Source organism: Hydra vulgaris, chromosome 11 (genome assembly GCF_038396675.1).
Source record: "Hydra vulgaris chromosome 11, alternate assembly HydraT2T_AEP".
Taxonomy (NCBI): domain Eukaryota; kingdom Metazoa; phylum Cnidaria; class Hydrozoa; order Anthoathecata; family Hydridae; genus Hydra; species Hydra vulgaris.
This window is the reverse complement of record NC_088930.1, coordinates 40,196,365-40,222,291: the sequence shown is the minus strand read 5'-3', so window position 1 is coordinate 40,222,291 and position 25,927 is coordinate 40,196,365. Positions and strand designations below refer to the sequence as shown.

Here is a 25,927-nt window from a genome sequence, read left to right as displayed (position 1 = left end):
CAAAATGCGCAAAATTGGGTCGTATAAAGTATCTAAGGTGCCCTCCGTCTTTATTTTTTTTAAATAAACTTTTTTATTGAGAAAAAAAATAAAGGAGGGATGGGGGGGATATTTGGGGGGGGGGGGTATTTGAGAAACGTACGTACTTTTAAGGGGGGGGGGGGGAAATAAAATTACGCATGGCAACAGGGGGGAGGGGGGGGGTCAAATTTAAAATTTTTTGGCGTACGTACTTTATGGACGACCCCTTAGCAATAAACGTGGTAATATTAAGAAAAAGTAACGATATATGTTTATATAATTGTTATCTTACATTTTAATACAATTATAATGAAACAATTAAACGTAAAAATTTTGTAAATATTTTTATTTTTCTATATATATATATATATATATATATATATATATATATATACATATATATATATATATATATATATATATATATATATATATATATATATATATATATATATATATATATATATATATATATATATATATATATATATATATATATATATATATATATATATATATATATATATATATATATATATATATATATATATATATATATATATATATATATATATATATATATATATATATATATATATATATATATATATATATATATATATATATATATATATATATATATATATATATATGTATGTATGTATGACAATGTAAAGCGGTTTTTGATGATAAGACCTTTTGGTCTTCTGCAAGTTTCCCGCGTTCTTCTTACAGTTCGTATTACAGAAGTTTGTTTATTATTTATGTTTGTTATTTTTTATATTTAAATGTATATTCAATCTTAACGAATCTTTATTATGTAATCACCAAAATGTATACTATGGGACAAAAATAAATTAAAAATAACAAAAAATAACAAAAAAATTAACATCTGTTTCATACTATTTATTTAAAGTATGATAATTTGAGTCTTAGTTACGGCGCAAAAAAAGATGGCGCCCGTGCACGCTTCAAAATTATAAATGGCAACTCTATTCTAACCTTTCGGTTTTCAATTAAAAAAAATTGCAAAAATTGAAGAAGTTTAAATTTATTTTAATAAATTTATTTTGTGGTATCATTTACTTTTTATAAACTGACTTTATGTAACTTTGAATCGACTTATGTCACCTTTGAACTGGCTTTGTTAAAAATAGATTATTTTATGAATAATACAATTACAAACAATTAATGTTAAATGATAAATCAGTATTTGTAATTAATTGATAAGTCAAGGTTTTGATTAGGATTGATAAGTCAGGATTTGAATATCTTTGAACTGGCAAGCACTCATAAACATAACTGAAACTATATGTAAGGCTTTAGACAATAACACATTTACCTGTGGTGTTTTTATTAAAAAGCAATTTGATAACGGATCATGGAATATATAATGTTAGTGGATCATGGAATTTTGGTATCAAAGTTACATCATTATAGTATCAGAGGAATTGCTCACACATAGTTTAAATCATCTCAATCTCTTGAACTGTTCTAAACATTGAATTCAATACCTGTTCTTATTCTAAATCCATGTCTGTAGGTGCTCCACAGGGCTTAATTCTTGGTCCCCTTCTTTTTTCTTATTTATATAAACGTTTATATAAATCTAAAAGTTAAATTTCAGGATTAATGGCTCAAAATTAAATCTTCCAAATCAAATTTAGGTATAGTGTTATATGAAAGTCTTTCGTTTATCTACCTACTTATGCTTTTAAACTACTGCAGCTTTCAACTTGCACTCCTTGCAAATGGAATGCTAGCAAGGATCAATTGCATGGTTAGCTATCATTTGTAAATGTATGATTAACTCACATGTTTTATTGTTGTCAAATATGGTGGCAAATATTTTTGAAGTATATGCTTCAAAACAAATCAATGAGAATTTTTCATTTTAATCAAATAAGTTTGATTCAAACATTCTTTGCAGTCTAAAAAAAATTTTGAAACTCAAAGATCTAATATTCCTATCGAAATGTACTTTTTTCTGGGACAGTTTATATAGTAGCTTACTAATAAGTTTCATAGTTATTGTAAATTTATTAACACAATTAATAAACATAACCTATAATTAGTATCATGCAGCAACCTTTTGATACCTTTAAAGCAAACATCTAAGCAACCAGGGTGTTAGCCAGCCCTATGGCACCTCATATACAGCAGAATTCCAATGGGTTCAAAATTCCCAAAATTCAATGACCTTTTTTTTTTAAAAAGAATTAGGACTATTTTAATAAAAATCCTAAATATTTTGTAAAATAATAACAATAAGTATTCCCAATACTGCAAAATATATTCCTAGCTAATACCCCGACAACCAATGTGGCTACTGCCCACATTAACTGCTGGTTGGTAAGTCAAATTCCAGATTGAATAAGAGTTTAGATCGCTGCCCGGAAATTATATTGTAGTGTATAATATATGTACATTTTTAAACTTAGTGTACTTTTAATGCTTTTTAAATTATTTTATTAATTTAATTATTAATTATATATATATATGCTTGACAACCACGAGCCCAAAGATTAAAAAACCAAACCACGCTCGCAAATAGTTATAGTTTTATAATTGTTTTTGAACGCCACGATGTTTATCAAGTATATTTTTTAACGAAAAAAACAATGTATTTTTTACCTGATGATTGCTAAACGCATGAAACTTTTAGTAGTAAAAATCATGTAGTTATTTTTATTTAATCTCGTCAAAAAATCAATTATATATATATATATATATATATATATATATATATATATATATATATATATATATATATATATATATATATATATATATATATATATATATATATATATATTATAAAGTGAATAAGTAATCTGTTGTTATTGAACTTTGTTATCTATGTCACAGTAAATTTTTTTCTGCAAAAAATTTTGTGATCTGTTTAACATGAGTTAATTCAAATTGAACAGATCACAAAAATTTATTTTTTGATTTATTTTAAATATTATGTTAAATTCTATTAAGGTTATCTCTAAAAAACAAGTTTTAATAATACAATTATTGCTCATAGTCTCATTATCTCATGGATTCACTTATATCTAGCCAGCCTATTAATGAAGATGTTTCAAATATTGAATCTATTAGGAAAAACTTAGAAGCTTCAATTGATAAATTAAAAAAAGCAAAAGATGTAGAGGAATACCAAAGTCAATGTACTGTTTTAAGCTTATTGCTTGGTAGTTTAGATAATATTCACATGTCACTTGGAAATTTACGTGTAACACAAATTGGAAAGTATATTACAAAACTAGAATCAAGACTTCCACCTCACCTTTCAATCCAAGCCAAAAATTTAAATAACAAATGGAGGGATGTTGTTTTAGAATATCGCCAATTAGTTAAAAGAAATCTTGCAACGCGTATAAAATCTGGAGAGAACATGGTTTGTATAAAGTTGAGATTTTTATTTTTTGTCATTAACGAACAAAAAACATATTTTTTATTTTTGTGATTAAGTGTTGTTCTAAAAATTTAAACTCATGTTTATAATAATATTAACATGTTATAATGTTTGCAATTATTTTTATTATAACTTTAAATACAAAATATTATTATCAGTGTGCTTTTGAAGCAAATTATTTTCAAACGTTAGAAAATTTAGATCTGAAAAAAAGTTGTTTATTCATTAAAAAGTTGTTTATTCATTAAAAAGTTTTTTTAAAGAGTTTTTTTTAAAATTATATAATCTTTTATAGTTATGAGTTACACTTTACAAGGTAGTTTTATGTAAATATAAACAACACTTTAAAATATTCTTCCATTACTTAACTTTCCTTAAAAATCGTAAAAAGTTTTAATTTTAAAATTTTGAAGTAAAAATTGCTCAAATTTTGCATGTTCAAATGTCACGAAATTTAGCTGAAAATGCTCTACTTTTGCCCCTGTTTGTCACTATCATATTTGCAGTGGGATCTTTTAATGAATGTTTTTAGTTTTAGAGAAATGAACTAGCTAACTTAATTTACAATTTTTGTAGGTAGTTTTTCAATTTTTTAATGGTCTTAACAATCTTCCTTTTCGTTAATATAGATTGCTCTTTCCCTAACTCATGAAGTTGCCTAACTTTAATGGGCTGGAAACATTTTTTAAGAAAAAAGAAGAAATCTTACTTTTTAAATTATAAAATACAAAATTGTTTTCTTTTAAATCATAATAAAGATGTGGCATTTTGCAATTTAGGCTGCAAATGCTCTTTTTTAATCCACTTCTTCGTTAAGGACTTTGTAGGGGTTTAATTGGAACCCCAGATGCCATTTCCCAGCAGACAGGAAAACTTGTTGAGTCAAGCACTCATTAGATAGTATAAAGAAAAATAAAGAAAGCTTTCAAAAACACTTTTGTAAGATTATGGCAAGAATGTTATCTGGACCACTAGTTGTAAAAAAACTAAAATTGAGAACGTGATCGTATTTGTAGAAAAGAGAAACCTTACGACAATGGAAGAGAGACTCATGCTTAGCAGATAAAGCAGCTCCAACTACATTTACAATACAGTTTCAGACCTTGTCTAGAAAGAGCATCATTTGAAGAATCAGACCGAATATGACAAGATTCGATACAGGAATGAATAAGAGATTTGTAGTTAGAGAATGGAATCAGGAGTAAGATAATGGCAAGCATGATAAAGTGAAGCAGATGGTAACTTTGCGATCAGTTGTATATGTGGTGTCCCTGAGAGGTCAGTAGAGAATAGTAACCTAAGAAGACATAAAGAAGATGAATCAGTGAAATTTCAAATTAGTTTCTCAAAGAGCAAGCTGTTCTAGAGAACTTTGCAAGAGGTTAGATTCAACTGATAGAAAGTTACTTTGAAGACCAAAAGTATTTGTAAAAGATATATAAAATATTTAAGTGGTGTTTTTTATGTTTAATGTTTTGGTTACTTAAATTACGTTTTAAGTTAAAGAAAACTAGACTCGTTTAAAGATAGAGTTTAGAAAGCATGGTATCCCAAGTAATGAGCTACACAGTTATTAGTTACATAGCTTAAGTCCTGCTAATTAACCGAAAATTGTAATACCATCCATGCACAATATGGCACTGTTAATACTCTGATATTTTACAGCTGTTGATTTAATCAGCCTCTGTGGGAGCTACTAATGAGTTTAGGAAATTTTTCTACCAGCTGACCTCAGAATTATTAAACTGAGTTTTAGAGCTGCACCTTTATTAGGAGAAAAAAGGAAGAGTTGCACAGGCACTATCAAAGAGGTGCAAGCAAAAAATCTACGAGTAGACTTAAGAAGATCCAGCAATTATCATCCTAGTCAGGAATCTTTGTGACACAGGTTTACATCTATACCAGCCTAATAGATGAAGAAAGTTTGTGAGGCTGATCAACAGAATTATTCTGCTTAACCCTAGTCTTTGCCTAGGAAGCCTTATACAAGACAGTAGCTGCATGCAGTTAACAAGATGAGTATTTACATTGAGACACCATTTATAGCCTTAAGAGCTCCAAGGCAGGGGAATTTTAAGTTAGAGTTTACTTTTCTTAGCCTGCCTATAAAATTGAATCCTACAAAGGCAGTAGAACTGGGGCAGATAGTACTGGGTTACATGTTACTAGTAGCATAATAATCATGATAATCCTGAACTTAACCTGACCTGGAGTAGTAGAGATGCTCAGTTTGAATTTTTTTCTCTTTTGAGATATAGTATTGTTGCCCAAAAATGTAGGGACAAACTTTACTATCTATTTTTTTAATAATTTTAGAAACTATATCAAGCTAGCAAACCTCATATTTATACAGTAGGTGTTATGATATCAAAACGCTGTCAGTGTGAATAATTTTATATTTTTTGTTTTATTAAAGTAGTCAAATTTTAGAGTAAAAATGTCATCATTAGATACTCATTTCATTTTTATGACCGAAGGAGATAAAGGTACATATCAATGTAAATTTCTTGTCCAAGTCACTATAAAAAATGTATCAGCATGTTTTTTTGTGTTAGATTTTTTTCAAAAAAGTTTAATTACAATGCCACCACTACTATTATGCAAGGGCATTTTCACTGTTTTTTAGTGTTTAAAAGAGTTAATTTCACAGAGCATTTATGTTATACTTATGTCAAATAAGGATGCTTTACAAAAGATTAAAGTTATTGGAGCTATTATGTACTTACAAGTTTACAAAATATGTTTTGTACAACTTCAAATATATTTAAGTTAAAAATTTTTTTTATAAACTTGTTGCACTCATGTTTTAGGTAAGGTGGCCAATTTTTAGAGGTTCTTTTGTTCCTAGGTCCAACCATTGTAATCTTTCAGTTTTAAACTTTTATTTTTTATTTTATGCATTCAACAAAGAGGTTTAGGTTAGTAGCATAGTTTTAAATCTCCTTTGTAACTTCAATATTTGTCTTTAAACTTTGTTTGATGCATTAAGATTAGATTCAGTGACATCCAGAGCTGTTGCTAGTTTTTTAACAACTGGTTTTTGAAGTGTTGTTATATGATTTGACAGATTAAGCTTTTTAATGGGGCATCTCAACTTTACACTTGAGAAAATTTGAATTTAAAAAGATTTTTGTATTTTGATTTTACCTTAAACTGAAACTAAAGATTATCGGGTAAAAAAAATGAAGATACAGCTTACGTCATATATAATATGCACAAATGAAGTGAATTAAGAGTAGCTTTACATAAACAATAAAAATATTTAGACACTTTTTAAAAATATTTTAGTCTAAAGTATTTTATGTCATGAAATTCATTCTAGTTAATTGTAAAAACTCTTTTTTACAATTTTTTTAAACCTGTCATCTTTAACTGCAAGATTTCATTTTTGGAAGGTCAAAACAGTAATTTTAATCATTTTGAACAGTTGTTGAGTGTTGAATGGCTGTTATTTATGCTATGTTAGTACGCTGGTTTGGTTGTTATTAGTTTTTGTCAGATAAAATTAAAGTATTTTTACTTTGTAATTTATATATTTATTGTCAAAATATATTATATATATTAAAAAAAATCCTTTTAATTTTTTCAGTCAAGTTGTTTTATAAAAAAATAACAAATGTGTTAAACCCTTCAATTTTTTTAAAGGATAACAGACTACAAGCTCAAAATCTGGAACTCCATTATATGGTCAACAGTTTTACATAACAAAGAAATGTTTTCTAAGTTATAAATATTGCTTAATTATAGTTTAACTTAACACAAGCATAGCAACACATTACAACACATATACACCAATTTGCAGTTTTATAGGTGTATAGCTTAAGAAATCGTAACATACTATTTTTTATATTCATTTGTATTGAAAACTAGTAACAAATAAGGTAAATGCGCTATCAAATTTAGTTTTGCATATATTATGGATTTTTGCATATATTATGTTTTTTTAAATTTAATTATTGTATATTGACTTAACATATATTTTGCAGTTGTTGTGCAGTGATTAGAATGGTGAACTTTGGATGTGAAAATATAGAGTTTAAAGCAAGATTTAAATGTAAAATTATTGAAGATAAAAAAAACTGTTACATTATTATAGTTGTGCATTTTTTTTATAGAGAATATTTATTACTAGTATTTTTATTGCTGGAGTTTTAGAAAGTCAATAAAAAAAAAGATAAAAATAATTAAAAAGTTATTTTTACAAACTAACAAAAAAAAGAATTTAACCTTATTTTATTATTAACTATATATTTTAATATTAATTAGTGAATATAAATTTCATAGAAAATTAAAATATATTTTTGTAGCTAATATAATTTTTGTAAATTTTTTACAAATTTTAATCTTATATAAAATATGTATGTTTTTTTTTTTTTCTATTGATTTCAGATTAAAAATGCATTACAAAAAAATCCAGAACCTAGAACTTCATTGCTAGCGACTGAACTCAATACTGTTCAAAAACTAAATCAAAAACAAGAATCTACAAATTTATTGCAAGATACTGACGTTATAATAGTTCGAAATCCAAATCAAATAAAGTCAAAAATTACAATACCAGGTACTCCAACTTGAATTAAAAAAAAATTAGAAATTTTATAATGAGTAATAAATACTTAATAGATAATGCAGATTCAATTAATAATGGAATTGATTTAGTATTATTAAACTATTAAGGTTTCGATAATCAACAATTTTTAAGCTAATAACACTTTCCATAAAATGAGAACTGATAAAAGATCAGCTAATACACGTGAGAGTGTTCTTTTAAAAAATAGGAGAAAAGAATAAAGATACTGTTTAGGCAAAGAACTCAACTTAAATTTTGAATAAAAGCAAAATATTTTTATTTATTTATTTATTTTTTCAACATCTTCGCTCCCAACAAGGCTGCAAGCAACCACTATTAGAGTTGGAAGTTACTGGAAGAGAAAATATGAAGTTTGTAGAGCAAGATAACGACTGAAAGATGACTTAAAAGATTGCAACTTATATGAATCAGGAAAGCAAGAAGAAGGAAGCAAATTCCAAAAAACTGATGATCGAGGAAAAAAACTAGACAAATAAGAGTTTTTGGAGCACTTAAGTACAGTCACAGTAAAACAGATGAGACCTAATAGAATGATGAGTAATACGATAATGAATTTTAGTAGATGGCACAAGAGACACAAGCTCTTTAAAGCAGTGCTCATTACAGTATTTGGAGAAAAGAGAAGGAAAAGCAACATTACGATGATGTGATAATGGTTGGAGGTTGGCTGCAAGAGTAGGTCCAACTACGATTACAATGCGTTTTTGCACCTTGTCCAAAAGAGTTAAGTTGTTAAATCGTTTTGAAAGTATAGACGACAGCTCCGGAAAACACTTTTGCAAGACTGTAAGAGGTATGTTGTCGGGACCACAAGTAGTTGAAGAGTCTAAGCAGAAAATCACTTGAGATACAGAATCACTTTAGATATTGTTGAGAGAGAATAAAAGATTCCATACCAGCCTGAATCCAAGAAGTTATGTAAGAAGCATATTTGTCAGCAGGAAGAAGAATGATTTCTACCCAAGGGCCATCACAAAGAAAATCACGGAAAGAGTCCCAGTCAGCTTTAAGGTAGTTGTAAGAGGTATGATGATAGGAGGATTCTGATGGTGAAGAAGTATGAGATAATAGTTTTAGAGAGATCAAATCGCGATCAGAAGCATATAAGGGCGAATGTGGAAAAACTGAGCACTGATGAGGATAAGAAACAAGACATAAGTCAAGTAGAGTAGGTAAATGTTTCGGGTTGTCTGGAAAGCAAGTTGAAAAGTTGACTGAACAGTTTTATGTTTGTAAAGTAAAGTTTGTGAACAGGCTAAATAAAATAAAATTTTACTAATAATTCAGCACGTACTTCACTTAATCCAAAATATTTTTACCAATTAAGTATTATATAATATGCAGAATTAAGTGTTTTTGTTGATTTTAATTTGATTGATTATTTAAAAATGAATATTAATTAATTTGTCTTTCAACTGATGTACACAATAGCAATTTTCAATTTAAAATATTTGTGAACAAACTAAAGCTTTTTACAATTGTATCAAAAAGTTGCTTATTTAATAATATTATAAACAAATACTTTGTGGAAATAATTAAAAAGCTTCATTCATAAGTGATTAAGATCATGGGTTTTAAGAAATGTATCTTGTCTCTAGTAAAAAAGTTGATCATGAGATCAGTTTAAAATGGAAATATGTTTTTTAAGACAGAACAGCCTTATGGAGTTGGTGAGTTTGTTGATGGACAAAACATGAGTTGTGACGAATTAAGAGATATGAATTTATTGGATAAACAAAGAATCAAAAGTAATCAGAGGAAAACTCAAAACAACATATTGTCAGGATAGAAAGCTTATGACACTAAATGATGAAAATCCCCATTTGGCAGCTGATAATTTAAATGTGTAAAAGAGATATTTCTAATGTATGAATTGTAGTATTTCTACTAGAAAACAATGTTTATATCATGCAAATATATTTGAAAGATGCCTAGGTAAAATATGTTTCCTTGAAAAACCAAAATGCCTAAGAAGAACTTATATTAAAGCATTGAAAGTGGAGTAGTGAACAATAGTCAAAGATTCTTTTTAGTGATGAAAACAATTTTATGTTATTCTAATGGTATTGTGGATTATCCTCCTCTGGCTAGTTGCCATACAGAGGCCACATAACCAAGGCCAACAAAGACTAGTTCAGTTCACTAAATAGCATCATAACCCGGATCACAGACCAAGAGTAAGTGATTTTGAGAAGAACAAAGGAATTAGAGTGAAAGTTAGAAGAAGTCAAGTTAGAAAGATAGCATAGAGAAAACGGACAGAAATTGCACGAGATGTTTGAATGTGCAAATCATACTATTAATTAGGTCACCTAATTAAAGTATGAGTATAAATGTTGTCATCATTGCTGATGACGTTTATTTATACTTAATATCTTATATAATACTTATATAATATAATATTTTATGCTGTTCTGATCAGATGGAATCAGGTTTGAAATATACAAAGACATGGTAGAGCATTATTACTTCATGCAAATGATAAAATGATTTGAGGATGGATATACCAGCAGGATAGCAATCCCAAATACACAGCCAAATTGGTTCAAGGATTCATTAAAAAAAGTAAAGTTTGTGTTTTGAAATAGCCATCCCAATCAACTGACTTAAATATTTTTTATTTAATAAAAAATCTAATCCACAGCCAAATTGGTTCAAGGATTCATTAAAAAAAGTAAAGTTTGTGTTTTGAAATAGCCATCCCAATCAACTGACTTAAATATTTTTTATTTAATAAAAAATCTAATCCACTGGCTAGATAGAAAAGTCTTTTTCATTGTATAAATCTTCATTATTTCATTGTGCAATCTTCACGTCCTTTTTCTTCCAGTGCGATTTTTTTTTTTTTTGTGTGCAAACTTTAAGTTGTACAAATCTCTTCATTTTAAATATAAGGGAGTTCTATTTTATTATACAGTCTTATATAAAAAATATGAATTCTTATATGAAAGATTTTTTCTTCTTTTTTTCTTCAAGACAACATTGCAAAATATTGTTTCTTACTGGAGATTTTTGAAAAATCTGATAATCTTTCTTGAGTTTTGTAGTATTTGATTAATGTTTGCAACTTCTAAACTATATTTAATTTCATTATTACAGACAACATCTATATTTAAATTACAATATCTAGATAAAGAGTTCAACTGATTTTCAGTATCCTCATCAGAATCTGAACTTTCAGAATCTGATGTTTTATTGACTGGCTTATCAATTAAAGAACAGCTAAATGAATAGCATGATTGATACAAAATTGGTTTTGATTCTATTTGATCGTCCATATTTTTTCATAATGCTAGCTCCATCTGGTGTTATATGCCAATATATGACTAAATTTAATAGCGTACTGTGTTAGCTTTTTTTCAACTAATGACTGATCTTTGTGTTAGTCAAATAAACCGACTAAGCCAATAAATTTTAATTTAAAACTATCCTCCTAAGAATGCAATGTTATATTTATTTATCTTTAGGAATTACAGCTAGTCCATTCGTCTATTGCTATTGAGAAATGTGTTCTTAACTGAGAGGTTAGGAGTAAGCTCTTCATTTTTTTAAATATTCGTTCTATGTTTTGTGTGAAGATGGTTTGCCAAATTTGATGTACTTACACCCGGACAATTTAAAACTGAATGGGGTATTTTACATTTTGCCATATTTGGTGTTTCTTTTTGAAATTTTCGCTATGCTCCTTATCTTTTGTTTTTTATACAAATTTATATATCCATATTATATATGCATAAATGTGCCTATTACATAACCTCCTGGATCCAAGCAGATATAGAAGCTTTTAATCCTTCTCTTTGGTTTTCGATCAAACCTCGTTATTGTTATATTAAACCATTATCATTTTTGCCATCTTTTTTTTATTTCAAGAAGTTAATGTAAAATGGTACTGTTTGATGCTAAGCTTCGTTATTCTCAGTTTACTAAATCTTGTATCACAGATGTTTGGTTTTAGAGACTTTTGGAAAATCTTTAACAGTGCCATTAACTAAATTAAATCTAATATTCCGTTTATAATTCATGGGTCTGGTCTTGTTTCTTCTCCCCAGAATAAGATAAAGTTATTTGCAAAGACCTTTTTCACTCATTTGACTCTTGAATCTAATGGTCATACCTTTCCTTCCATTTCAGTTAAACAGGTTAACTTATTGTTAGATATCCAAACCACTTTAGCTTCCAATGCTAAAGTTTATTCTCATTTTTAATCTTCTGCAGCTTGTGGTTGTGGACAACATTTCCATCAAAGTCTTACAAAAGTGTTCTCCAGAATTCTCTTTAGTACTCACTAAACTATTTTTAAGTGGCTGAATAAGTGGATCAAATATATATATATATATGTATATATGTATATATATATATATATATATATATATATATATATATATATATATATATATATATATATATATATATTTGATCCGCTTATTCAGTCACTTAAAAATAGTTTAGTGAAGATTGAAGAGAGAGAGAGATCCTCATTAAACTATTATTATGGTGCTGTTGAATAAGTAGATCAAATATATATATATATATATATATATATATATATATATATATATATATATATATATATATATATATATATATATATATATATATCCAACCAAAACTCATTCTTCCTTGGCTTGTTATTCAGTAAAGTTGCAACCTTTTAATGTATCTTCATGCTACTAAAATTTTTATTCATCTTGTTTATTTCCTTGACCATCAACAAAATCTCAAAACTCTTGTTTTCTCAACTCATACAACCTACAACTTTTCAAGTCTTTTTAAGTAACTGTTTACTTTCTTTTAATCTTTTTGTTTTCTAGTAGCTCATAACTTATAGTGGTGCTTGCAACCTTGTCAATATAATAGCTTGTAATTTTATAAATATATATGCCAATATTTAATTATAAATGATGAATGTATGCATAAATTTATAATATATAAAGTGTTATAAAGTTTTTTCTAAATATCAACCCTTGCTAAATCTTATAATTTTGCTAGGTTTGTAAAAAGTCCTATTTTTAGCCGGGGCCTGGATCTGGTTATTACTGCAGTGACATTTGTAATACCCATTGACATAGCAAGGATCATTTATGAAAATCAAACATTGATTTAACTACAGTGAAAATATCAGGTTTAAACGACATTGCATTTAAATTAGAAAGTTTTATTAAAATTGTAAGCATTTTTAATGGTTATATATTTTTGGTTAAGGTGTCATTATTTTTGTTTCTTCAAAATAGTTTTAAAAGTAGAAACATCTATTGCAAGCATTAAATGAGTGAAATAAAAACTAAATTATAAAAATATAAAGAAATAAATTATTCTAATTCTGTTCAAATTTTTTTTATCAAAACAAAAATTTAAACATTTACTTAGGGGCTGTTTATATGAGTTAGGATAGCTTGGTTAGCTGGGCTGTCTCACTTAAACAAGATCTCGATATGTTTAATATTTATCTATAAAAATTAATCTTGTTTACATGACAAACAGGCTAGCTCAAATTACTGAAATTTTGTTTTCTTTCAGTGGGATCCCACTTAAGTGAAACAATTTTTTTATATATATAAACACAAGCAAGTATAAAATTTATATAAAAAAGCCCAGCTCGCGAATGTAGCTGATTGAATAAAAAAATCACAATTTCTTTTATTCAATTAAATATATTACCATCTATTATTAGAACAACCAATTGAATAAAAATAAAAATGCGTAATTCAAATTTAAAGATAAGTTCTAATGTAAACATTTTTAATGTTTTTATTTATTTTAGTAGGCCTGGTTAACTGAGCCAGCCCAATTCATAATAACACTTTTAAATCATCCTTTTGAATGAAAAAATTAATTTTTTATAGTACACTAGATCAAGTAACAATAAATTATAGAAAACATGATTTTATAAGTTTAGTATTTTTTGAGTTTACTTGTTTTTATTTTTAATGTGTTGTATGTTTTAAATGTTATAAACTGTATAAAACAGCATTTCATAGTTTTCATTAAATTTACTTAATTGAATTTTTTTGTGGCTCCTAATGTTTTATGTCATTTAGAAATCCATATTACTATAAAATAATATTAAATCCCAAGATTTTACCTGTTCCTGGAATTTTTTGATATATTTATATATATAAATTATTTATATATATTATTACTAAATATATTAATAGGTTTTTTATATATAAATATTACCAAAACAAAACGTGGTCAATAATAAGAAACAACATAACTTCAAAACCAATTTTAAAATGTTGCATATTTCAAATTACTCGAAAATTAGTGTTTAAATGAGCATAGAGTATTTAAAGTTTTATAACTGTTTAAGTTGCAAAGAGTCTGACTATAAAGTAACCACATACAAAATTGAAATAAGTTGTTTTAAGAGTTGTTAAAAGGTCATGCCACTTTGTTTTCTCAAAATTGTTAAACTTAATTTGAGTTTTTAAAAAATTTCAATCAAACTTTATTTTCTTGGCTAAAAAATAAAACCCCAAAATTTCTTAGCTAATAAAGTACACCTTTAAAAATTTTTGGTTAACATTTAAAAGCCCAATATTTTTAGGCTAACAAAGTAAAACCTTGAATTTTTTAGCTAAGTAAAACCTTAAATTTTTTTGACTAAAAAAAGCAAAGCCTCTAAATTTAAGATTCAAACTTTAAATTTTTATGCAATTTAAAACTTTAAAAAAATTTAAATATTGCAAAGCTTTATTCACTTCTACACATTTTTATTCCAGGCTAAATGAATTTTTTTTAGCTGCAACAATAACCTTTTGCTAATATATTTATTCTGATAATTATTTTTTTTAGATTTTTGAAATTTTTTAGAGCTCCATACAGAACATCAAAATTGTTGCAAAATATTTTCAGAAAGTGATGTAAATGATATAAAGATTGTTATGTCAAATACTATAGATAAAATTAATATAATTGAAAGCGACGTTGCAAACATCAAAAAGGTTATATTAGATCTTAATTCCAAGCTTTATAATATCTTTGAAAAGTTTGACAAGTCTACAATATCCCAACAAACTAATGTTCTATCTCTTGATGCTAATCTGAACCTCAATACTGATTGTTTAGAAGTACCTACCTCTAAAACCAATCATAATATTCAATATATTCCACCAGGTATTGATCTTAATAATAAGGGATGGAATTACAATTATAAAAACAAGGATTTTCTAATTCCATCTAATAGCAAACTAGAAATTTTTGGTGAAAAATTTGATAAGTTAAATGGACATTCACTAAGCAATCAAAAAACATTTAACGACATTAAACAAGTAGCATTTAACAAAGAAATAAACAATTTGAAAGATTGCCCCGATAAAATTAATTTAAAAAATAATGAAATAGATTGTGACCGTGTCAACTGTCCTGAAAATGTAAATAAAATCGTTATTAAAATTGAAGATGATGAAGATCCAATAAATGAAATTTCGAGTTTAAATAACGCATGTGAAATCTCGAAGACAACTTATAACCCTTTTTCTAATAAGTCTTTAAGCTCAGTCCCCCCTCAATCCTTTAGCACACAAAATGGAATTTTTAATCAGTCTTTAATCAATAAATCGATGAGTGTAATTTTGAGTCCTAGTTTTACGAGCATAAGCAGCAAAACTCTGCCACATACTGTATCTTCTACACATCAAACACTCTCTAATTCTCCACTGCCATCATTAGAAAAGAAGTATTCTAAAGAAAATAATTGCCGCTCTATACAATTGACTTCCCCATTACCTTTGTATGGTTCACACTCTAGCAAATTAAATCAATGTAACAAAATCTTGAGCAGTTCCAAATTTATGGCTACAGAAAAATCTATGAGCAATGTGTTTAAAGTGCCGACGACAATAATGCATCCAGTAATCAAGTCTGCTAACACAGAAGTCATTTTAAAAACAGGTTAATTTTTTTTATTTTTGTAGTATAAAAACAATTTTCTGCTTTTTAATCATTTACTTGATGAAAAATAAAACAAGTTAAAGCACATGTTTTTTTCATTTTGTTCAAAACTTTTCACAATTAACCATAATAAATGTATAGTAATATGGTAATGGCTCTACCATAATAACCATAACTCTACTGATTGGCTGATAATTGACTATGGCTGGGTTTTTTAAAAATAGACCAGGCTTGACTGTTTAAATGTTGATAATCTAAATTATTTTTCTTTTTATCAAAATAATATTTTTTTTCTTTTTGCATGAGGGTTTTCTTCAATAAGGGTGTGCAAATACTCGATATTTTAATGTTCTCAGTTTTTTTATATCTCACAATGATTTTTATATCTCACAATGATGGGATAGTACTTTGATTCCCATTCGAGCACTAGAACTAAATATTTTCACTTTTAACTTCATGTAGTCAAAGTTAGTTTTATGGATGTGGTAAATTGCACAAATTATTTATTTAACAATTGTATAAATTAATATTACACACTGTTTTTAATAGAGTTTGTTCTTAAATACTATTTAGTTTTAATTAAAATTTTTCTAACAATATTCCAATTATAGTTTATCAATATTAATTAATTTATCATTATTTATCACTGTATAGAGAAAGATTAGGTTTGCTGCTTATTTAACCTCCATCAACTCAATCCTCCATTATCAGTTGTTTTTCATCTTAAAATATTTGAGTCTGCTTGTTATTATGTTTCCTTCATCTGATGCTAGTGCCCTCGCCAATTCTTTGTTCATGTCCATTTTAATTCCAAAATATAAAGATTTTAAATATTTTTTAGTTAGAAAACTTATTATTAGAAGTTTCTTTATGCTTTTAAATAATTGCATTTATATTAAACATGTACATTAAGATCTAGTTAAATTTGTAAACAGAATCTCTTGTTTCACTTCTCTTTTTTAAAATATTTCTTATTTTAGTTTAAACCAACATTTTTTTAAATGCTTTAAACCATTTGGTTTGAACTTATCAACACTGCTCCCAACTGTTTAATTATGTCAGGGTATAGAACCCCAATTATGTAGAAATTGACTATTAAAAAAGTTAGAGCCGACATCTTTTTTTATTTTTTTATTTAACCATATCAATAAAAATTTACAAATGCTGATCGTAAATTAATAGAATTTGGTTAGGTGTCACTCATAGTTACAAACTAGTAAATGGAGTGACACCTAAAAAATATACAAAATATAAATAAGAGAGAAAAAAAAGAAAAGATTGTTAAACAAATGATAATAATATTTGTAATAATTATAGTAATAATACCACATAATAATAATAATAAAGTATCAATAGTATGAAGAATAATTATAATACATTATAATTTAAATTGTATGTACATATCATAGATAATAACTAAATATAATAATAACATTAAATGAGCAATAATAACACAATAATAAATAAATACAATATAGATAAATAATAAATAAAGCAAAAATCAAACCACTTGTTCATTAAAGAAATTATATATCAAAGATAACTTAAGTACAGAGAGAAATTATAAAGAAAGACACTCCAACGATATATTTTTAAATTGAATTCTGTTGAACAGTAAATAATCCGTAACAAGCGGATATTTTTTTAAACTTTTTTATTAATGCAGGAATATACAGTTCCATTGGGAAGTACATTGTTGTTTTATTGAAAACTTACCATATTTAATTGTGTTGAAAAAAGAAGATATAGCTTACTATTTTCTTTATTCCTGGTGTGAAGATTATGAATTTCATTTGCTTAATAAAAAAATTTAAAAGAGAGTTTAATAGTTTATTTTGGAGAAAGTCAAACACAAAGAGACAATTGAAAAACTTTACAAGATCATGGAGTTTTAGGATTTTTAGTTCAGAAAATTTTTTTTGGATATCAAACCTCATTGGTGAAGACATTATTATTTTAATAGATGCGCGTTGTAAACTAGGAATGCCATTAAGTAAAAGTTACTTTTTTGACCCCAAACAATACAACATTAGCAAAGGTGAGAAGAGAAGAAAGAAGAATAAATCATTCAAAGAGTTTGGATAGGAACATAGTAACGAATTAAAGAAAACATACTGTTAGTTCGTGTAAGTTTTTTTTTTTTAAATGATACAGTTGATTATATCCAAGATACTTTATATATTTTGACGAAAAAAAGTTTTTTCCGTTAATTTTAATTTTAGTATTATCAATAGTTTTTTGAGGGGAATGAAAAATAATGTATTCAGTTTTATTGAGCTTCAATGAAGTACGATTACTATTTAACCAGTTACGTAAGCAATGAAAATCTTGATTAACTTTTTTACAAAGAGTCGTAAGTGATTTGTTGATATATAAAAGATTGGTATCATCAACATAATGATGTACCTTTTTAATGAACAAGATAGATCATTTAAATATAATAAAAACAATAACGGTCCAAGAACGGAACCTTGTGGGACACCATATTTAATAACTTTATGGGTGGATTCAAATCCATTAATTGAAACAAACTGAGTGTGATCCCTAATATATGAAGAAAACCAATGATTAGCAATACCACGTATTTCGTAGTAGTTTAAGTTTTTTATTAGAATGTTGTGATAACCGTATTAAAAGCTTTTTGAAGATCTGTGAATACTCCTCAAGCAAAGGAATCACTGTCAATTGCACCATGAATCATTTCAGTAATGCTAATAAGCGCATGAGAAGTGGAGTGGTTTGAGCGTAACCCAAACTGTCGAATATGAAAACAAGCAGAATTATTTAAAAAGTTAAAAATACAAGAATACATAAGTTTTTCTAAAAGTTTGCTGACATTTGATAATAATGAAATTGGTTTGTAGTTATTACATTCAAATTTTGAGTCTTTTTTATGGATCGGGATAACAGAAGCAGTTTTTAAGATATCAGGGAATACATTGGTGATGAATGATTAAATAGTTCAGAAAGTACAGGAGAGATATCATTTGTAAGAGCTTTAAAAATAGATATTGGAATGCTGGTAGGTCCCGAAGCCTTGCTGTCATTAAGAGAATAAATAATAGATAATACTTCGTTTTTCTCTGTAGGTTTTATGAATATTGATTTAAGATTAGGGTTTTTAAGGTATTTATTAAAGTCAGTATTGGATGAGTGAATCTTTTTCTGTAATTCTTCTGGAACTGAAACTAAGAATGAATTAAAAGATTCCAAACTTTTAATGAGGTCATATATTATGGAGTTGTTAGAAGATAAGCAGGAAGGATATGAGTTAACTAAGGTTTAAAAAATTCCTAATACCATCCCATGTAGATTTTAAGTTTTTGGCATTATCATAGAAGAACTTAGATTAATGGATTTTTTTACTAAATGGGTGAGAGTAACAAGTATGTTTCTATACGTTTTATAAGATTTTTCTAGATTGAGTTTGTTATTAGGATTTTTTGTTTCAAAAAATTTGTTAAATATTTTATTTCGTATTTTAATTGAAGTCAAGATTCCTCGTGTTATCCAAAGGTTGAGACCCCTTGGTAAGCAGCGATTGCTGACTTTTTTTAATGGTGCATGTTTATCTAAAAGAGAATTGAAACTTGTGAAAAACTCTTCAAATGACTTATTAGTAATACCTTAGTCGGCATTGATTACATTAGTCCAGCTAATTTTTGAAAAATCACTACATAATTCGCCTTATTTTAATTCCGACGAAAAATGCAGCTTTTACGAGGATTAATTTTGGTTCTATAAAATGCATGTATTAAAAATTGGGGTAAATGATCTAATACCGTAGAAGTAAAATTACCGGCAAAAATATTTGTAGAAGTTGCATTAGAAAATATGTTATCAATTAGAGTTTTGGAGTGATTCGTGATTCTTGTTGGCAATGAAATGAAGGGAAGAAAGTTATTTAAAACAATGGTGTCTAAAAATTCAGAGACAGAATTATCTGAGTTTGCTAATAAAAGATTGACATTAAAATTGTCTATTAAAAAAGTTGTTTTGTTTTTTTCAATAGATAGCTTTACAAAAAGTGGAATTAAATATAATATAACAAGTTCTGAAATATCCATATTAAGATAGCGATAAATACAGCTAATAATGATGTTTGATTTTTTAGGAAAGGTGATTTCCACAAACACAGATTCTAAAAACTTTGGTTTAAACAAATTTTTTTTGTACAAATTTTTTTATGTACATACAGTAAGATGAACTTTGGTTCATCTTACTGTATGTACATAAAAATCAGCAATTTTATAAGAAACTTTAACTTTCCTTATAAAAATGACACCTTATGATCAGGGATGTGGAGTCCCAAAAAGACTTTGGCATTATGTTCCTTTTTTTTTTCATGGTGTATGGTGTCCAGAAACTCTAAACATGTTGGTTTATGTATGATCTGCTATAAGAAAAAAATTCATAAGATTTAATGATTTGGAATTGATTTTTAAGCCCGGAGTCCTGAAGTCCTTGCCACCATTATACCTAAGGACTCTGGTTTCAAAAATTGAATGTTCATCTAACCTAAAAGTTCTATTTTTTTTTCCCATTAGTAGTTCAAAAGCTTTTTTATATTTTTAGAGCTCCTGGATACCAAAAACTAGAAAAAAGTAGTCTTTTGATGACTTTCAAATCCGGAGTCCTTTTTGGGAATCAGCATCCCTGCTTATGACAAATTCATTTTCACACATAATTTTGCCTTTATTTCTTTATGTACTAGCCATTATCTTAAAATCAGCAAATGTGAGCTAAATTATAGACTAAATATTCAAAGATAAAAAAAAGTAGACTTTATTTTGATGAACTATGTTTGCTGGTTTTTGAAAAATTAACTTTATACTTTATTTCTCTGCAACTAATGGGTCAGACTTCAAGACGAGTCCTAATTTTGCTGGTAGCTTTTCTCTAAATTGTATGAGATACTTATTGTTAATTTCCGTTTCTTCTTAAAATCTGTTTTAATTCTTATTAAATTCTGTTTTAAATTCTGTCTTAGTTAATTTATTTCTAGCCACACAGAAAACTAAGTTTATTAAATAGTCCAAGTCTCTGAGCAAATCATTTATACTCAAACAAATTTTAAAAATGTGAGTATGCAATTGGACATTTGGTTCACCATGCTTAATTTTAAATGTGACTTTTGGTTTAACCATGCCTGATTTTGTCATCTTAATTTTCCTTTTTAACTAAGTAAAAAAAAAAATTAAGTGTTCAGTTTCAATAAATCTTTTAAATGTCTAACAACAAAAATATCAGAGACAACTAAATCACATACAACTTTGATAGACATTTATAACGACTCAAAGTAAATAACAGCAGTGTTTAAACTATGTCCTAAAAAATAACTAAGTAAAAAAGAAAAGATTTTTATTTTTCTTATTTATACTTTAGTTTTATTTTATTTATACCTTTATTATTCAATTCAGATTTTAAACATTTGATTTTGCAAAAGTCGCCAGTTTTTCTTTTTTTTTCAGTTTTCAGGTCCATTTTTTACAATGTTTTATATATATAACTAAATTCTAAAAACTAAATATAATTTATTTTTTTATTATTTTTTAACATTTTCAAAACATTTTTACTCATCTACTCCATTAAAATTTTTCTATAAATCTCAGTAAACTAGAATTTTGTGATGAAAAAAGTACAACAGAGATAGAAGACATAAACTATCATGAAGAAAATGACAGAAAGAATCTTAGCTTGAGATTGTTGTATGAATATGGTAATAATCTGATTGATGGGAAGAATGGGGTGATTTTAATGAAATTAAAATTTTGTTTAAACCACCTGAAAAAGAACAAGAGAGTAAGAAGCAACTGAGCACAAGCTTGGTTTGGAGTCAACAAAAATCAAGGAGTTAAGGTAAGTGCTCAGTTGACACATTTTGACTACAATAATCATTTATGCCCATAAATACTGTATTATGCATATTTGGTACCAGATGTGCTGATTGGGAGATAATTGTCTGGAAAGTGGTTTAGAAAGTTATATGGGGAAAATATTCCAGAATACAAGTGTTTATAGCCAAGGTGCCAGCGACTTCGCCAGTATGTGAGTCAAACTATTTAGTATGGTTAGCATTTGTTGCCATCAACAACAGGCCATTCAGTGTATAATAAGTGTAAATCAAATTTAACAAAATTGCAGATCAATATAACTATATAATTGCACTATATAATTGCACTATATAATTGTACTATATAATTAATATATAATAAGATCAATATAACTATATAATAAATATATAACTATATAATTGACACTATAACAATATAATTGCAGATCAATATAACTGTCAGTGTCTTTCCAAATAAGTAGATAAATACTATCCGCACTTAGATCCAAAAAAGAAACAGTTTAATTTAAATAAGTCTCACAGTGACCTAGTAGGTCTAGGAAATTTCACATTTTTCAGTTTTACATGAGAATTTAGTTTCAAATAATTTATTTTACAGAAAAAAAATTAAAGACCACAGTTGTTGAAAAAAGATTTAAATAATTAGAACAGGGTTGTTCAATGCAAGGCAATACCCTATAGACATGGCCCAAAAGATATGACATATTACTTTAGAAAAAATCCAAAAGTTTTATACAATGGCATATGTACTGTTATCAATATATTTTTAATTTAAATTAAAATCTAAATCTGTTAATCAAACGTGTGTATTACTATAAAATCTTATGCTATGTTTTAATTTTTGAAATATGACTGCAGCAAAAAGGCGTATATATGGTACTGAAAGTACTATATCTACATCTGAATATCATCTGAAAGGGTCCTTTATTACTCCTTTATGGACAACCAAATATTTTGTACTTGACCAAGGTAATTTTATTTTTATGTCTTATTTGTCTAGAAAATTAATGTTTAGGCAATATTTATCATTATCACTGCATTAACTAATTGGTTTACTTTTCGATAACATGGCAAATAAAGTATTTAGTTCATGCAAAAATGGTAATTTATTTTATAATGGGGATTGTTAAAAAACTGCTCAAAACTATTTTGTAACAAAATGCAATCTGAAAAAACAAACTTTGTTGAAATTCTTAGCCCTTCAGACTAGAATATTGCTAGAAATTTTATGATCTAGCAAAGAATATTTAATTTTCGTGGAAAGTAAAATTAAATAAATGTGAAGCATATTTTCTGGCACTGGATGAATCAACAGATATAGGTGATACTGCTAGTTGGCCATTTTTGTTCAAGGTATAGCTAGTGAATTTAAAGTAATTATAGAACTATTAGATTTTATTTATATGGAGGGCATATCTAGTGAAGATGTACTCTCTGAATTTAAAAAGTATTGTTCAAATTGAATTACTAAAAATAAAGCTCTTTCGTATCACTACAGATGGAGCAAGTTGGACCAATAATAGAAAACATTGGACCAATAGGAAAAATATTGGACTTGTGATTTACTTAAAAAAATCCCTTGACAATAACAGTTGCGATATTCTTTCAATTCACTACATTAATCATCAAGAGCACTTGTGTGGAAATATATTAAAGATAGAGCTTATGAAGGAACTTGTTGTTTAATTTTTTAGTTTCAAAAAAATTCGTTTTCAATCACAGGCAGCTCAAATATTGCTTGCTTAAAGATTGTGGTATTGATGCTGATATTTTCTATAAAACTGATATATTAAATCAAAATTAAACAAATACAGTATCGGACAAAACATGGTGGACAAACTCAAATTTAAAACAAAAGTTGATCATAAATTGAAAAAAAGTAGTACACTTGAACATATTTTTAAGTAGTTTATTATGTTGTTAACAAAATTTAAAACTTTTGAATCATACTAAAAATCACCAAAAAAGTTTTATAATACATTTTCCTTAACAAACAACGTTTTTCTTTTGACAAAACAAGGAGGACATTCAAAAATTCGACTAAATATTCAAAAAATTTCAGTTAACTTATTATTTTTCGAAAAACTTCAAAAATTAACTTAATATTTGGTAGGACCTTCTTTACTTTCAATTACTGCTTTCATTCTTCGAGCCATAGACTCAATTAATGAGTCAACAGTTCTCATATCAATCTCTTGCTAGGCCTTCTCGATTTCTTCAAATAATTCCTCACTGATCTTCATTTGCACGCTCAATCTTATTGTCAATTTTTTCCCAGAAATTTTCTATGGGATTCAAGTCAGGGCTTTGTGCAGGGCACTCCCTTACGGTGATATTCTTGTCCTTGAACCATTGTTTTACAATTTTTGACGTATGTTTGGGGTCATTGTCCTGTTGAAAAATTCATTTTAGAGGCATCTCCCATTCAGCATGTGGTAACATAACATCTTCCATTATATCTTTGTACACAAAGCGGTCCATGGTTCCATTAATTTAGTGATTAGGACCAGTTCCTAGTGCTTAAAAACATCCCCAAACCATAGCAGTTCGTTCCATGCTTAACACCCTTCTTTTTTTCAAATTTGCTTCCTGCCGTCGCTTCCAAACAGGTTTTATTTTGATTTATCACTAAAAGGTATGTTTTTCCACTGGTCTTCAGTCCAATTTTAGTGTGCTTTGGCAAACGTTAGTCTTAGCTTTCTAATTTAAAAGAAGTTAGTTTCTTGGCAGGCATTCGAGAAAACAATTTTGCTTCGTCAGCTTTTATTTTAACAATTTTGCTCGTTAGTTATTATTTTAGAGTACTGTTATGATAAAAGTGAAAATAAAAGAATACGTTAAATTGAATAAAGAGAATGAAATCTTATAAAAAAAGCATCATTTTGATTTGTCCACCTTGTTTTGTCCAAAGAAAAATGTAGTTGAGAAAAATGTGTTATAAATTTTTTTTGTGATTCTTAGTATGATTCAACCGTTTTAAATTGTGTTAAGAACATAATAAACTATTTAAAAATTAATATGTACAATTGTTTTACTATTTTTCTTAGTTTTGTTCTAAATTTGAGTTAGTCCGCCATGTTTTGTCCGATACTGTATAATGCGAATTATATAATCCGTGCGCCCAAAATGTTTTAACTAAAAACAATTATTTGCTACATATTACTGTATCAATAAAGAAAAGCTGTAATAAAAGTTTGATTGTATTTGGGTTATTTCTTTTCTTTAGCAGCTCCTCTACAAGAAGCCAACGATGTTTTGCTTGATGGTAATTTATCGATACAAGATGTTGAGCTTGAACCTTTTCTTTCTTTTTCTCAAGCTGTCGACAATATGGGCGATGAACTTGGAAGTGAAGACCGTTCGTATTTACTTAATAACGCAAAAAAGAATCGCGGAACCTGGAACAAAATATGTAAAAGTAACGAAGGAATGAGATATGCTCTTCTTGTAAAATCTAAAGGCAAAATGAAAGCGGTGCATAAAGCTTCCCTGGGTAAAGATGCCATTCATAGAATCGTGAAAAAAAAGATTCGAAAAATGAATAAAAATTTTTCGTAATAATTTAAACAATGAAAGAGTTTTTTATTCTGTTTGTAATAAGCATAAGTTTCATGTTAGATGAATTAAGTATTTTTATTAGTGGAATTTCGTTTAAAGAATATTTATTTAATATGAAGTTTAACCAATCACTTTTTTAGTCAAAGCATAAGTGATTTGACTAATCACAACTTGCACCATACAATATTTTTATATGTGATTCGCAAAATCGATCAGTAAATTCTTTTTTTTATTTTTAATTTTTGCTTTTCAAAAGCTATAGAAACTTTTTAATTAGAAATTGCATACAGGCACTTTTCAAAGTCAAACGTGGCATAATCTTTACTTGAGAATATTTTAATCGCGAATTTTTTATTTTTATTTTTCCTCCTAATAAATTTATTCGATATTTTAAGATAAGTCTTTAAAATAATACAAAAGTCTTTAAAACTCAATAGGTTGATTAATTATATATATTTTGGGTAAAACTATATTGCTAATTAAAAACTATATTGTTAATATTTACATTTTTGTACATATAATTGTCTACACATTTTGTATTTTTTATTTACAGTTTTTATTTACAATATATGCAAAATATTCTTTGATA

At 27.0% G+C, this 25,927-nt stretch overlaps 1 protein-coding gene across 1 annotated transcript; it reads left to right on the top strand.

Annotated features, from left to right (window-relative positions):
* Positions 1-712: 712 nt before the first annotated feature.
* Positions 713-25,578, top strand: LOC105844411 (uncharacterized). The gene is made up of 5 exons (XM_065811066.1): positions 713-770; positions 3,053-3,424; positions 7,832-8,003; positions 14,847-15,926; positions 25,007-25,578. Exons 2-5 carry the CDS (start codon positions 3,065-3,067, stop codon positions 25,336-25,338), a joined length of 1,944 nt encoding a protein of 647 aa, XP_065667138.1. The 5' UTR covers positions 713-770; positions 3,053-3,064; the 3' UTR covers positions 25,339-25,578.
* Positions 25,579-25,927: the final 349 nt, after the last annotated feature.

Bases quoted from the DNA above. Each gene is read 5' to 3' on its own strand.
- LOC105844411 (XM_065811066.1), top strand. From the start codon at position 3,065: ATGGATTCACTTATATCTAGCCAGCCTATTAATGAAGATGTTTCAAAT. The intron at 3,425-7,831 runs GTTTGTATAAAG...TATTGATTTCAG, and splicing joins TAAAATCTGGAGAGAACATG to ATTAAAAATGCATTACAAAA. The intron at 15,927-25,006 runs GTTAATTTTTTT...TCTTTTCTTTAG, and splicing joins AGAAGTCATTTTAAAAACAG to CAGCTCCTCTACAAGAAGCC.